We start from the raw sequence: 15,277 nt of genomic DNA on the forward strand, positions 1-15,277 counted from the left end.
TATACAAAATGTCCATTACTGATGCATGAAATCTCTATATTTATTTGTTTTGACAAAAGATAGAGTTATTTTTTGAACCACTCCCCTAACAAACCAGCGGCGGATGTAGGTGGGGTCGAGTGGGGTCGGCCGACCAACCGTCAGCGCCGGAGAGTGGCCGGAAAACGCCCTCCATCAGCTGCCGACCCCACTGCCTTCACGTCTCTGCACCATCCTCTAGCGCATTTTGCTCAGAAAGAGAACTGATCTGTTTTCTGTGAAATGGGCTCCCCAACTGAGCCTTCCTTTATTTTTTTAATTGTTGATTGACTTAGAACCCTTTCATTTTCAGCTTATATTCTAGTTCGAACAATATTTTAAGTCTTACTCCGTATTTTGAAATTTAACGGTAGCTTTATTTTAAGTTACAACATTAATATAAGTTCCAACTTTAATTCAAGTCTTTTAAATTGAATCTTTTACAGTTTCCTGTAATAAGATCATTACTAGCATTTTATTTTTAAAATTTATAATATGTTAATCAATAATTGTTATATTCTCTATTTTTTCTCTTATTAATATTTTTCTTGAATTCATTATTTTACTTGTCTTATCCTTAATGAGACTAAATGAAAAAATGTTATAGTTACAAAGGACAAATGGTCTCACCTTATAAGAGATAAAGAAGTTACTAAAAATATAAGAGCATATTTTTATTGGACATTTGAAAATTAAAAATGTATTTATTTTATGGGATGGATGGAGTATAAATTTAATATTTTTATTCAAATAATATTTATTTAAATATTATATTTATTATCTTGTCCGATCCGACCCCACGGTTATCAAATCCTGGATCCGCCATTGTAACAAACCACCATATCCGTATATGTATTTAAAACGTAAAAATTCATACGTACTTTCTTTAGTGGGGTTACATTCTAAAATCAAATTGTGATAAAAAGAGTAGTTCATGAAACTTAAACATAATGGTTTCAATTTTCTATTTATACTGATGCAGAATATTTATTATAAGTATTTGTTTTGTTTCATTTGCAAATAAATCCTTTAAACTATCTAAGGTAAACCTTGGAGGAGTATTTATTTGTTAGAATAATTTAACCCATAATCAGTAATCCTCCCTGATATCGATCGATCATATCAGAAGTTCACGAGTTTCATTCCAAGATTAAAGGAATTGAATAACAAATGAGATTTATATAATAATAATAACATCATTTATTTGAATATTTATTATAGTTGTGTTGTTTTCATTTTACTAACACTCCCTCCTAGGATATTTATTGTACTTGGTTTCGTTTCATTTGCTAACTTGATTGTTATAAAAGTTGATCTATATCGTAATACATATGATAATTGACAAATGAAACGCTATGTATTTGAAATAATTTTTGGATATTTCAATAATGCTTTTTTCGATTTATAGTAAATTAGACATCTTAATTTTTTTTCAATATTCAAAAATCAAAATCATATCCTAGCATGTTATTGTCCCAATAGATTTTTGGTCAATGTATTCCTCGACTCTGAATAGTTGAAAAAATTGAAACGATATAATAATGATATATAGTATACCGAAACGATTAGAAGAGAGGGTTAGATCTAATCTAAAATACATTATGATTCCGAACCCAAAATGTTGTAGGCTCCATTTCAAACTCGGCCTAACTTGTCGGCCCATCACTTGTGCCTAATTTATAAATAATGGCCCAAATTTGGCTGCCAGATCGATAACCAAACATACTAGTAATATTTTCTATAAGATTTTAAAATCCATAATTTTCAATGAATAAACGCTCCATTTAATCTTGGATTTTCCGATCATTTAAAATGGAAAGAGTTTTGAAGTAGTATGATATTTGGACTTATGGAACATTGGAACCAGTTGAATAATTTCTATCGACCCAATCATATTAAATTTAAATCTAAGTAATTGAGGCATCAAAGCATCTGTATATTTTAGAAAAACTTATCAAAAATAGAAGTTTGACTAATTTTAGAAAACAGAACAATATAGGAAAAAATGTCTAATTTTGCCTTTATGAGAATGGAGGAGTATATTTTTAATAAGACCCAAAAAATTAATCCACTTTATATTTTTAAAAATATTTTCATCACACATTACACTACTAATAAAATGTGTCTCACTATTCAGTAACACTATACTTCAATTAGTTTTATCTTTCTCTCTTATACTTTAATAATTTCTTATTAAAATCCATGTTTTTTCCACAATCATTATTTTTAATGGACAAATGTAGTATTAATCAATATTTGATACGTATATGTGAACAAGCGAAGTGAAAAAAAATAGATGAAGTAAGAGATATGGGAACAAAAACAGAAATTTTTAAATAATGTTTTTCTAGTCTGTATTTCATTTCACCAAGGTTGTTGTGCATGCATTATCAATCATCTTAATATAGGAAAATAATTATTGTTTCAAGGTAGAGAATTTCATGAATTGGATCTCCAAACTTCCTTCAACGAGATAATTCAAGAATTCTAGTAGTATAAAATTTGTACTCAATTTGTTAGTGGGGAATTTGTACATTGCGTTTACATTTGGACGCGATGACCACCCCATCTCCGGCTACCAACCGAGACGACTACAAGATCAAGGACACGAAGCCGCAGCTGGGCGAGCGGTGGCCCCATGGCGGTGTGCGCGGCGGCGGAGGCTGGATCACGAGCGACAGATTGACCAGCACCTACGATCTCGTGGAGCAGACCTACTACCTCTACGTCCGCGTCATCAAAGCCCAGAACCTCCCCCCTAATCCGGTCACCGGCAACTGCGACCCCTACGTGGAGGTCAAGCTCGGCAACTACAAAGGCAAAACTCAGCACTTCGAGAAGAAGATGAGCCCCGAGTGGAACCAGGTGTTCGCCTTCGCGAAAGAGAAGATGCAATCCTCATCCGTGGAAGTGTACGTCAGAGACAGAGAGATGGTCGCCAAAGACGACTATCTCGGAAAAGTCGTCTTTGATCTCAATGAAGTCCCCCCCGACAGCCCCCTCAGTGGTACCGCCTCGAGAATCGAGGCCGAGGTCAGAGGGGAAGTCATGCTGGCCGTGTGGATGGGGACGCAGGCTGACGAGGCCTTCCCCGAAGCTTGGCACTCTGATGGCAGCTCCGTCACAGGGGAGGAGGGTGTTTTCAGTGTGAGGTCCAAGGTGTACGTTTCGCCTAAGCTGTGGTACATTCGGGTTAATGTGATCGAGGCTCAGGATGTGGAGTGGGAGGACAAGAGCCAGCCCTCTGAGTCTCAGGTTTTGGTGAAGGCTCAAGTTGGGAATCAGATGCTCAAGACTAAAATATGTGCGACTGGGGGGAATAGTCCGTTCTGGAAGCCTTTTGAGGAGCTGTTGGTGATGGTGGTTGAGAACAAGACGAAAGCGAACAAGGATGAAGCCGTCGGGAGGCTCAGCTTGCCTTTGGGGAAGCTGGACAAGCGTCTGGATCATAGACCGCGGCACCCTCCGCATATGGACGCGAAGCTGTCGTGGGCGGAGGCGGTTATCCAGGATAAGCTGAACGAGGAGTTCGACACGTTCCCGACGTCGAAGGCGGAAGCGGTGGTGAGGATGAGGTATGACCGGCTTCGGAGTGTGGCGGGGAGGGTGCAGACGGTGGTGTTGTGGCGACGCAGTGCGAGAGATTGATCGGGTTGCTGAGCTGGAGGGATCCGAGGGCTACGGCGATATTTGTGGTGTTGTGCTTGGTTGCTGCAGTGGCTCTGTATATTGGCTGAGGCATCCGAGGTTTAGGAGCAAGATGCCTTTCGCGCCTAGTAACTTCTTCCGCCGCCTGCCCTCTCGGGCTGATTGCATGCTCTAACTTCGCCTCATTACACTCTCTTCTTTTCTTTTCTTTTCTTTTCTTTTCTTTTCTTTTTTGTTGTGGAGGATACTACTTGATTATTGAATCTTTAATGTCTATTCATAAAATTAATTTATACTCCCTACTATACAAGATAATCTGGTGGAGACATGGCAGGGATAACATGTCATGTTAGTAGTCATTCTCTCAGAGTCAATTCACTACTGCCTTTTCAAATCTTTAAGCAACCGAATTCTATCTACGACTTTGGAAATTCTGCGTTCATACCTTATATGCCTTCATTATTTGTTTTTTATTTGTGTAATGCCTAAAACCAATATTCTCATATATGTAACCGAGAACACCAAGCAACTCATACATCATAGAGCATATTTTAGTCCAAGTTTTTTGTGTAATTTAAGATCTTGTGTATTTTGCGTAGCTTCATAAATAGACTCTCACATTAACACCGATGTTATTTTTGTTTTTGAATAACTTCAAAAACAGATTTTTGCTATCCTAAAAACTCTGTTGATGCTATGCTATAACTGAAATTTTGATGATCACCTCACCAACCTAGAAATGTGGTTTCAGGAACTTGAGTCTGTCATCGGGGCATTAAAGAGGCGCATAAAAAGATCGGTGACAAAGGCAGAAGCAAGCTTCGTGGACCTTGATGAAGCGAAGAAGCTGATAACAGTCAAGGGCGGCTATGGAGTTGTGATGTTCGCAACAAAACTCAGTCAGGGGCTACGGAGTACTATATAAAGCAAAGGGGTAATATATATGGTGGCTCTAGGTACATCCCAAGTCTTTGGAGCTGCAAAATGCAGGGAAGGTGGTTTGATTCAAATTCAATGCAAAATCTCTGCAAGTATCCCTGTGTTTTATGATGCATTCATCTTCATCCGTTTATTTAACGATTGCTTGAATGTTGCGTTTCTGTCCATTATATTCTTCCCTGTCCAACCAGAAAAGCTATTCCAGTTTGCCCCAACATGCTAAAAGCTACTAGCATTTTTGCTGCTCGTGTAAATCAGTTGAAATATTTGAACACCACAAGGAAATAGATTATTTGGTGTGTAATTATCAAAGCAGAATCTGCAGTTTTACAGTAGCTTCTAAGAGCCCTGAAAAAAATACTAACTTTTTACATTTTGCACTTTTCTTGTAGTTAGAATTTGCCAACAATTATATTGAACCTACAACATGATTCGTTAGTGAACTCGGCCGCGTCAAAGCCCCATCAGCCTCCAGATCAACAAAAACGGAACTTGAATCACCTGAAATATTAATTTAAAGGGGAAAAATGTAGTACTAGGAAATTTCACTTCATTCTTGCTTAATTTGATCTTCCTACAGCATGTGCTCTTATTCGCCCGGTAAGTAGTAAAGCTGTCGAACGTTTCCAGATGCTGTCCATTTGTACAGAAAGGGAAGAGAAAATTAACCACACTTGCGTTATATCAGTTTCGAAAACAAAACAATAAGATCTGCATCTTAGTCACCACACAATATCTTTAAGCGGCAGCATTTAACATAGCATAAACAAGGTGCAATATAAGTTCTCAAAACTTAATGAATACTGCAAATTAATGTGTAAAACTTTATATAGAGAGGGTTGTAATATGCTTTAGCACAAAAAGTAGATAAAGTAGACATTACCAAATAACCATTCTTTGAAACAAGAATGGAGTGCGCCTGATAATTCTCGTTTCTGGGTATTGTCAAGTTTAGTATCCCTCAGAAGTTGCTTAACTTCTTCTAAACTATTATGCTGAATATCAAAGAAATGAATCGATTATCACTGTCATATGTATGTGTCAAAGAACTAAAGGCATCCTATCATAATGAGGCACAGAACATGAATTACTTAGAACATACATTTTTCTGTTGTGATGCAAGGTAAGGATCAGGTAAAGGGAAGGGGTTATCATTTGTCGAACCAGCTTGTTCACTCGCCACCGAGCTTGGAATCTGCGATGATTAAAGTGCATATTAGTCTCTGTAAGACATTTACCGAATTCAGAAAGAAGACAAAGAAAAAAACCTAAACTGAAACGACCCATAAGTTCACCAGATGGCCGAATGGAAGCAAGCAAACAAGAAAGGCATAATCATTAATAAACAACTTTCATAGAGGCGGTGCAGAACCCATATATGATATTCCCCTTAAACGTTCTATCAGATAAAGCACCTACCACAAAAGTGGTATAGTGATCTGGATCAAGGCATGTGGCAGATTCAGATTGGGTATCTGAGCCACCAGCCGGATGAGATAACGAATCATGCGGGTCAATCACCCCAAGAATCATAAGTTTATCCCAATTGTTCACGTTTGGATCAATTCCAACTTGATTCATGTGCTCCTCCAGTTGTGGGTAGAATGTGTTATAAGGGGCCACCTGATGAACAAATAAAACAGTGGAAAAGAAATTTCAATCACAAAAGTTGATTTGAGAAAAATGAGGAAAACCACTAAGGCAACTTTCTATTAAGGTTAGAATGATCTGAATGATAATGGTAATAGGAACATATAAGCAAACTAATAAACTCATAAATAAGCCCAGAAAGTCGATTGTTGGCTTCACAGGCAGATCCAAACACTACATAAGGGATGTCTCACCTGCAACTTGTGATTATCACCAATAATGAGGGGTTTCTGATTAACCCCTAAGAAGAATACACATTCACGGCAGTTCGCAATGCAGATACGCTTGGTTGTACTGATAAGATGAACACGTTCACAGTGTTCAACTCTAACAGCCTGTAAAAGAATTACTTTGACTTTTACTTCCAATTACTTACACGAACAAACTATGAATACTCTAGATATACAAATGGAATCATGTTGCTAACTTCGACTACCTTGCCAACAGCTCCAAGGACAATAGTTGCATCAGAACATCCATAGACTGTTGCATATTTCACAGGCGCCAAGATGTAAATTACTGATTCATGGCAATTTACTACCTGAGCAAAATTGGAATCATTAGAATATACACAAGAGAAGGGTGAAATTTCACATGGTAATCATCAAATATAGAGAAGCTTTAAAAGAAACACCAAATGTAATAGAATTATTGGTTTAATCCTTATCAGACAACAATTATGGAAACTTTTGGCTTAAAATAAAATTGAAAGAAGATTGTGGAGGATATTTGGAAATAAACAATGAACAAAATTCACCTTAACAGATGTGCCCTTAATATCAGATGTCTGCTTTACGCATGATGATTTAGAGACCCCCTCAACCAAACTTGGACCTCTGACGCTGCTTGAGGGCTTTGCAGAGCTTGCGGCTGCATCAGCCATTGCAACATCCTGATCAGAAGAACTACTAGGCCCATTTTCTTTTGTAGACATCCTCTCAGAAATATATTCCTGGGCAGAGGATATGTTCTCAAGAAGCCAATCTAGAACGTGTGGTGCAGGAACAGGAGATGCAGGCATGTTGGGATCTGAATTTGCAAAAAATGGAGTATTCTGGCTTAAGGGAAATCTCTGAGATCCCTTATCTCCAAAATAGAGCAGAAAGCCAAGATGTTCGAACTTATCCACAGATAACATCTGAAGAAAGGAGAACTCAACTCTTGAATGCAAAGCAATAAAGCAAAGCTCAAGTGAATTATAGTGACACGTTCATTAACAATCCAAGAAATAATTATATACTCTTTACTCTACCTAGAGAAACAATTTCTACAAGAATGCAGAATAAGGAAAAACATTGCATACCATAGATTCATAACCTTCTTCCCCTTCTGCTTCACCTTCCTTATTCCCTTTCCCATCTACAGAATCTGCCAAGAGGCAAAGAATGTTGCCGATGTGCTTATGTAGATACGATAACTGATGAGCCTCTTCGTCACCTTGGGATGGCACAAACCTACGGCTGTTGCTCCGCACCAACTGAAATAGACACAGCCATACAGCGAAAATGAATTAAGACAACATGCCTGAACCAGTATGATATCAACTGGTGGTTAATTTCACTTTTGCTACACTTAATACGCAAATGCAAGAAGTAACTGCAAAAATTTTATACTCCATAATTAATGTAACTTTTTAAGGTAATGAAAGACTAATAAGTTTACAACTGTCAGGGGACAAAGAACTTCCCCTAATGAGAGGTCAAGAATCAGCATACAGGAATGAATAAGGACGTTATTCGTATACATACATGGAGTATTAAATTAATATTGCAAACATGAGATTCAGTCAACTAAAACTCCAATAAATAAAATCCGCATCAAACCAAGCACGCTTGGAATGGAATATAACAATATGAAGCAATGCACAAACAAAAACGAGAATGTTGAGAAGCTAAAAAATCATCACCTGCAATGGCGAGAGTACGGATAAAAATCCATCGAAAGCCGACGTAGAGGGCCAAACATCAGCGACAGCCGCAGAATCCTTGTGGCCTTTGGGCAGCAACCTCTTGTAATTCTGTAAGTAGAGAAATAGAAGCAAATCAAAGACATTGACCCCTGCTTCATCGATCTCTTGGGGAGTCGTAGCCTTGAGAAGGGGATCGGAGTCGTCATGCAGGACAACGGATATGGTTTCGATGAGAAGGCGCGAATGGTCAGGGGGGATTTGAAGGACGCGGGCTAAGGTTTCGGAGTTAACTCGGTGGTTAGGAGTGGAAGAGAGAATGTTGGATTTGATAAGGGAAAGACTTTGCAGGCAATCTGTGAAGATGAGCTGGGGGATGGGAAGAAGGCCGTGCTCGAAGGGCTCCCGGCGGGGGTGGAGATAGAGTTTCGGCGGGTGGGAATGCTGTTGTCCGGCGGCGTCGGAATCCATGACTGCGGCGGCGCGTGGATCTGGCAAATGGGAGCTCAGATCTAATGATTTTTAAAGGGAAAATACAAAAATAAAATGTAGTCCGTACAGTAGTAAATTGGGGGGAGATTTGACCCGGCCCAATTATTGGTTTAGCAGTTGAACGAATAAATATGAATAGTTGGCAATATGTATCACTCAGATTCATCTGGAGTAATAAATATGGATGAAATGTTACAAATTTATTGGCAAAACACATTTTTAAAGTTATTCTAGTTTGATTGTTTATTTCAATAGATCTTTGTACAATTTTTCTGTTTTAGTAAGTCTTTATACTTTTATATTCAATATATTTCAATCCTTATTTAATAGAACTGCTAACTTTTCCGTTATAAAATAACACATAACATATTAATTATTTATATATATTCCACCTAATATCCTAGTTGAAAAATATCAACATAACATAAATATAAAAAAAACACAAAAACAAACAAATTAAAAATAAAACCTAAAATGGCGCACAAAGATGAAGAAATTTGTTGTTTGATTATAAGAGTCGGAACTCATTAAAGAAGACTGATACATGCGTAGGTTATTTAATTGAAGTTTGAATATTAATTACTTTAATATTTGGTTCCAATAATATAAATCCGTAAAATTCTTTTAAAGTTTTGGAATTTTTTAGGTTTTATCTTTTTTTTTAATATTTATGTTATGCTATATTTTCCAATTAGGATATTAGATGTAATATATTTAAATAATTAATATATATGATGTGTTATTTTATAACGGAAAAGTTAACGGTTCTGTTAAGTAAGGATTGAAATATATCGAATATAAAAGTACAAGGACTTATTAAAACGGAAAAATTGTACAAGGATCTATTAAAATAAACAATCAAAGTACAAGGACTTAAGGATATGTTTTGCCCAAATTTATTCTCAACTGTTAGAGCATTAGCAATGGTTGGCCAATGGGAGGGCCTTTCCCATCGGCCTCATCGGCCAACCATTGCTGCAAACAGACCTTCGATCGTCCCCCTCCCTCCTTCCCCAAATGGTTGATATATCGGCCTATGCCGATGAGAAGGGCCCTTCTATCGGTCCTCCATTGTGGAGGAAGGGCCGATCGAAAGCCCTCTCAAGTTTTTTTTTGTTTGTTTGTATTTTGCTGTGAAGGAGTAGAGAAAGAGAGATAGAGGAATAAGAAATACTGGAGGAAGAAGAAGAGCGGCTGTGAGTGAGGACGAAGAAAAATATAACCCTAATTTGTATTTAAACTTCTTTTATTAATTCTAATTGGACTTATTAGTGGGCTAATAAATTTATTAAATAAACAACAGTATCAATTTTTTTAGTATTCCTAAATAAATAAGTTGTCACACATTTAGGTTTTCATCTAATTATTTAATAAGTTTATCACATATTCTAGATCAATTAAAATTTATTTCATATATTATATTATTTTTACATTTAAATTTATTTAATTTCATAACATATTAAATATAGAAGTGAAAAAAATTAAAACAAAATAGTGATGAGGTGGAAATGAAATGGAATGGGAGAGCCCTTCCATTGTAGGGAGATAGGCCCTTGGCCAAATGCTGATATGGAATGAGAGGGCCCTTCCATTGCTAAGAGCATGCACAACGGTGGACGCCGGCCCCGTGTCCGTCCGCGCCGCTGGCAAGGACGAGGCTCGCCGCCGCTGCGCTCGCGCCGCTGGCACGGCGCTGCTCGATACGTGGCGGCACGCGATTGGGCAACGGCTTTGAATTTTTTATTTATTTATTTAAAATTCGTTATTTAATTTTAAAAATGATAAAAAAATATATTTTCCAAATCACAAAAATATGACCATTTTTTTGCCCGTTTTTCTGAATTTTTTTTGTTTTTTCCCCAAAATCATCTATAAATACACACATTCATCATCCATTTATCACTTCAAATCATCTCTCATTCATAATTCTCATACAAACTATCAACACATTCATCCCTCACTCAAAACCTCAAATGGATTTCACCCATCTTATGACGGAAGCGGAGCGCGAAGAACAAGAATACTACGAACAACATTGGGCCGTTTACGAAGCATATGTCGTGGCGAATACCCCCGCTCCTCCTCCTCAACGAACTAGATCAACTCGCCGCTACATCCATTGTGACCAGGAGGGAGCTCACGAAAGGCTCGTTGCCGACTATTTTGCCGACCAGCCGCGGTTTCCGGCAGATTACTTTAGGCGCCGTTTTCGCATGTCAAAGCGCATGTTCATGCGAATTGTCAACACATGTCCGCACGTGTTGAATTCTTCCAAACAGGTCCAGATGCAGCCGGCCGGCAAAGTATCACGCCGTTGCAGAAGTGTACGCGTGCCATCCGACAACTCGCTACTGGGCAAACGGCCGACCTCTTCGACGAGTATTTGCATGTCGGTGAGTCCACTGGAATCCTTTGTCTAAAGAATTTTTGCGAGGGCGTTCGTTCAGCTTTCGGTGATGAATTCCTTCGGGTACCCACCACCGATGATTGCCAACGGTTGCTTCGTCTTCACGAATCAGTCCATGGCTTTCCCGGAATGCTTGGCAGCATTGACTGCATGCATTGGAGGTGGAAGAATTGCCTGACTGCTTGGAGGGCCCAACACTTATCCTTGAGGCGGTCGCCGACTACCGCCTATGGATTTGGCATGCATATTTCGGCGTTGCCGGATCCAACAACGACTTGAACGTGCTTTATTCTTCACCATTCTTCAATGATGTGATGAATGGTGTAGCACCTGCGATCGACTTCACTGTCAACGGAACTACATACCACATGGGTTACTATCTCGCCGATGGTATCTACCCAAGGTGGTCGACTTTCGTGAAGACGCTCAGCAACCCGCACGACCCGAGACGGGTTCTTTTTGCGCAGCGTCAAGAGTCCGCGCGGAAAGACGTCGAAAGAGCCTTCAGGGTCCTTCAAGCCCGATTCAACATTGTGAAGGCCCCGGCTCGGCTGTGGTACGTGAATAATATCGCCGACATCATGTTCACGTGTATTGTCTTACACAACATGATTATAGCCGACGAAGGACCGAGGGCGGCTAGCTTCTACGACGAGGATGAAGCCGAAAGCTCAACCGCGAGGTCTCCCCCACGCCGAGGTGCGCATACGACGGTTGGCCAGAGGATCGAGACAAGGCACACAATGCGCGATACCCGAACCCACATTCAGCTACAAGAAGATCTAATCAAACACATGTGGGCGAAATTCGGCAACGAGTAGTGATTTTTTTAATTTTAGGATTTTAATTATGTAATTTTTAATTTTTAGGATTTTAATTATGTCTTTTTAAATTTATTTGTAATTTGTAATGTTATTTCGGTTTTTTAATGATTTTCATATTATGAAAATGTTTTTGTTTAATTGAATTTTAAATTGAATTGTGCTCGTCCTTGCGGAATAGCACAGCTGTGGATGTTGTGCTCTTGCCAGAGAGCAGGCTGGAATAGTGGCGCCGGGCCCACAACCGTGCTCGCTGGCAAGAGCACGGTTGTGGATACTCTAATGCTCTTATGTTATTTACGTGCGCATGAGGCAGGGGATGGTTTGGGGGAGAAAGGAGTTTTCCTTCAGAGTCGAAAATGTGTGAATTGATAAGCACAATGGATTCATGAATGTTTTCCTATTATTGAAGAATCCGACGTTAACAATTTCGGAATTCTTTGATGGTGCCGTTTAGTAAATTTTGAGAAAAATGTTGGTAATTTCATGTGTTGTATTTTGTGTTAAAATTCAAGAAAACAAGGATCCTGCTGCGATTTGCAAAACAAATATCCAACACCAAATAACTTTACACGTCACTGGCCAATGTTTTTAACCACAAATTCTTCGTAAATAATGATTGTCCTCCTCAAAGAAAGTACATGAAATTTATTTAAATGGTCATTTACCATATGTAATGGTAACGCAAAACAAAGCTCAGTACAGTATAGTTTCACAAATAGCTCAACTGGAACTGCACCATCAGTATCTAGTTGATATTCGGGTTAGGCCTTTTCTCGCGGGTGTAGACATAATTAACCCTGCCAGTCTCCCTTTTCTCAATACCTAATACTTCGAGGATGGCAGAAGTGGCTGCGAATGCACCTCCTGCAGACAAGGCTGATGAAACGCTCCTCCCTGCATTTTGGTCACAGTTCAGAAAAAGCATAGGCTGAAACAGATTAATAGACGAATAGCTATAGCATCTTAGAAAGACACAGAAAGTAGAAAAGATGTGTCCACCAAATAAATCGGGGAGATGGACCGAATCTGTTGATTGTGAGTTGCACAGCCACCGATTTGTCTCATGCACTAATTTTTCAGTTGCCTGAAATGTACCCTATTTGATTAGTTTAATGTGTTTCCCTTAAAATGTTCCAGGCACCCATCAACATGTATTAAATCAAACTAATGCCTCTCATTCCTAAAGATCATTTTTTGGATTCAGTAACGAATGTTTAGATGCAATATACATTAATTAACAAAAACACATCATGTACTTGCAGCCTCTCAAATTTTGCTACATCATTGTTTTGCTTAAGAAGGTGAAAGATGCCTTGTTCATGAAATATATGCTTAAAGAATTAAAAAAAATTCACTAAGCATGCCAATCATTGACAAATTTAAATGACAGAATTTCAACAACAATGGGTGACAACATCAACTTCTGGCAGCTCAATGGCATAAATGACACTGAAACAGGAACACCAAAATACACAAAAAGGTAAATACGAAGAGTCACCTTTGAAGCCAAAGACAGTGGCACCAGCAAGAAATCCTCCAACTGCTCCATTAATATAGTCTCTTTTCATACGCTGCTTCTGTGTTAACTGCTCCACCCCCATGTAGATTCCACCAATAGCAGCAAATGTCGCTCCATGGTTACCCATCATCTTCAGTGTCCGGATCAAACCAGGAAGTGCAATACTTCTTTCGACACGGGGTACATCATGCCAAGTAGCAACAACCATACCCCAAACAGTGCCAGCAACAAACCCGGTGGTTGCCCCTTTCATCGTTTTCATGACAGAAGATTCTTCATCTTCCATCTTCTTAAGCTCCTCAACATCCATTTTAGTTTTCTTTTGATTAATACGCAAACAGTCTGGACAACAAAGAAAAAAAGAACAGTCAGTCCTCATAACATATAATGCTATTTTTCCAAGAATCAAGTGAGCCAATATAACAAAAGATGATAAAATAAAAATAATCAGAAGAAGAAACATAAGGGAAATCATATGAATGACAGAGCAGTATAACGTGATAATGACTACATCGTTGCAGAACAATGTAGCAACAAGAGCTCAAGGAAATTGGCATTCAGGAAAACAATAACTCAAAGAGAAATTAATGAAGAAAAACACTCAAAAACATCCAAATGGCTCCACAAGTATGTGACAATTAACAGTTGCAGTCCAACTTCTACTTCACCACTGGCTTTTAGGGGATAATTCAGAGAGAACATTATCAACGGTGTACTTCTTTTAGGTGAATTATGTATTGTTAATCAAACGTGAACATTTCAAGGGAAGCTGCGGTCTGCAGCCTAAGCATATAAACTAGGTCAAAATCCACAAATTAAATAAAAACTTCTCCTCCTGTATCTAACAAAAAAGCTAGCACCTCGGAGTTTCCATAATCTGATCAAAGGCTTCCCTAAGTCAAATGTACGCAAACAGTCAATCATGAATATAGTTTTTGCAAAACCACAAAATTCCATCATCTATTCAAACATAAAATTCCTAACCACAGAAGTACAAGCCCTAGAATCAAATTGAAGCAGGTCGTCACTACAAATTGAAAAGGGGGTAAGATAATGAATATACTTAAATCGGCACGCGGTTATCCAGTGTGTGGATCCGAGTCAAGGAGCTCACCTGATGAAAATGCGAATTTAGATCTGTCGGAGAGAGGGTGGGTCTGAAATGAACTGGATGAGCAAATTGAACATCACGTGTGGGCCTTATTGGGCTTTAACTGTTGCATGAATTTATTGTTTGGGCTTATTTCGGTTCTAACTTATATCACCCTATTCCACAACCAAAAGAAAGTTATTCTCAATTAAATTACTCCTATCCTATGTGCTTCAAATCATTTTGTAATTTGAACGCATCTTATAGAAGCAACTACTGTCACAGTCAAATTTTCACTAGAACCAAATTTTTATTCAAGTAATGATACGATTGTAAACTTGTACTTATAACTCTGGATATGGAGGTTTGAATGTTTGGTTCTTCATATGAGGGGACTTGTAGGGGCCTAGTGGGTGTGGGTGTTGGTTGGTATGAACCAACCAAATGGTTTTAAAAATTTCATGTTTGTTACCACAATATATTTGATTGAAATTGAATTACAATTCTAATTTTAACAAATTCCACAATTTGAATTCCATATCAAAAGTACGTAGTTGGAATTCCACATAGTTATAAAATGAACACTTTCAGACACTGCACACACGTTACACACTCAATACACATACACTTCATATCAATTATACTATTTTTACCAAATAAAGGATTTGAAATGAAACTATAATTCAATTTCTTCAAATTCAATTTTATATGGACAACCGCATGGAGCCCAATTTGAGCGAAGCCCAAATTCAAGCCCACGCTCCAGCCCACAACGTCTTTCCAG

The 15,277-nt window shown here is 38.4% G+C and overlaps 2 protein-coding genes and 1 pseudogene across 4 annotated transcripts; 1 reads left to right on the forward strand and 2 right to left on the reverse strand.

Annotated features, from left to right (window-relative positions):
- The first annotated feature begins 2,574 nt into the window (after nt 1–2,574).
- On the forward strand, nt 2,575–3,841 carry LOC121795532 (annotated as a pseudogene).
- Nucleotides 3,842–4,886: 1,045 nt separating this feature from the next.
- On the reverse strand, nt 4,887–8,744 carry LOC121794320 (TBCC domain-containing protein 1-like). Its single transcript, XM_042192436.1, has 9 exons — nt 8,162–8,744; nt 7,559–7,732; nt 7,013–7,393; nt 6,692–6,796; nt 6,450–6,590; nt 6,025–6,228; nt 5,708–5,800; nt 5,489–5,600; nt 4,887–5,238 (listed from the first exon to the last, which is right to left on the reverse strand). The coding sequence occupies exons 1-9, from the start codon at nt 8,630–8,632 to the stop codon at nt 5,195–5,197; spliced, it is 1,725 nt and encodes a 574-aa protein (XP_042048370.1). The 5' UTR covers nt 8,633–8,744; the 3' UTR covers nt 4,887–5,194.
- Nucleotides 8,745–12,469: 3,725 nt separating this feature from the next.
- LOC121794323 (outer envelope pore protein 16-3, chloroplastic/mitochondrial-like) lies at nt 12,470–14,618 on the reverse strand. Of its 3 annotated transcripts, none has more exons than XM_042192440.1 (3): nt 14,518–14,618; nt 13,383–13,745; nt 12,470–12,778 (listed from the first exon to the last, which is right to left on the reverse strand). In XM_042192440.1, the coding sequence occupies exons 2-3, from the start codon at nt 13,711–13,713 to the stop codon at nt 12,630–12,632; spliced, it is 480 nt and encodes a 159-aa protein (XP_042048374.1). In that variant the 5' UTR covers nt 13,714–13,745; nt 14,518–14,618; the 3' UTR covers nt 12,470–12,629. The 3 variants fall into 3 exon arrangements, with proteins under 3 accessions (XP_042048374.1, XP_042048373.1, XP_042048375.1); XM_042192439.1 differs by having other exon boundaries at nt 14,467–14,580; XM_042192441.1 differs by lacking the exon at nt 14,518–14,618 and adding an exon at nt 14,388–14,411.
- Between the last annotated feature and the right edge of the window lie 659 nt (nt 14,619–15,277).

The sequence above is a fragment of the Salvia splendens genome, chromosome 3 (assembly GCF_004379255.2).
Source record: "Salvia splendens isolate huo1 chromosome 3, SspV2, whole genome shotgun sequence".
Taxonomy (NCBI): domain Eukaryota; kingdom Viridiplantae; phylum Streptophyta; class Magnoliopsida; order Lamiales; family Lamiaceae; genus Salvia; species Salvia splendens.

Excerpts from the sequence above, each read along its gene's own strand:
- LOC121794320 (XM_042192436.1), bottom strand. The coding sequence starts at position 8,632 with ATGGATTCCGACGCCGCCGGACAACAGCATTCCCACCCGCCGAAACTC. Across the intron at positions 6,591-6,691 it reads TCCTTGGAGCTGTTGGCAAG|GCTGTTAGAGTTGAACACTG; the intron begins GTAGTCGAAGTT and ends ATTCTTTTACAG. Across the intron at positions 5,601-5,707 it reads TTGCATCACAACAGAAAAAT|CATAATAGTTTAGAAGAAGT; the intron begins GTATGTTCTAAG and ends TTTGATATTCAG.
- LOC121794323 (XM_042192440.1), bottom strand. The coding sequence starts at position 13,713 with ATGGATGTTGAGGAGCTTAAGAAGATGGAAGATGAAGAATCTTCTGTC. Across the intron at positions 12,779-13,382 it reads CACTGTCTTTGGCTTCAAAG|GGAGGAGCGTTTCATCAGCC; the intron begins GTGACTCTTCGT and ends ACCAAAATGCAG.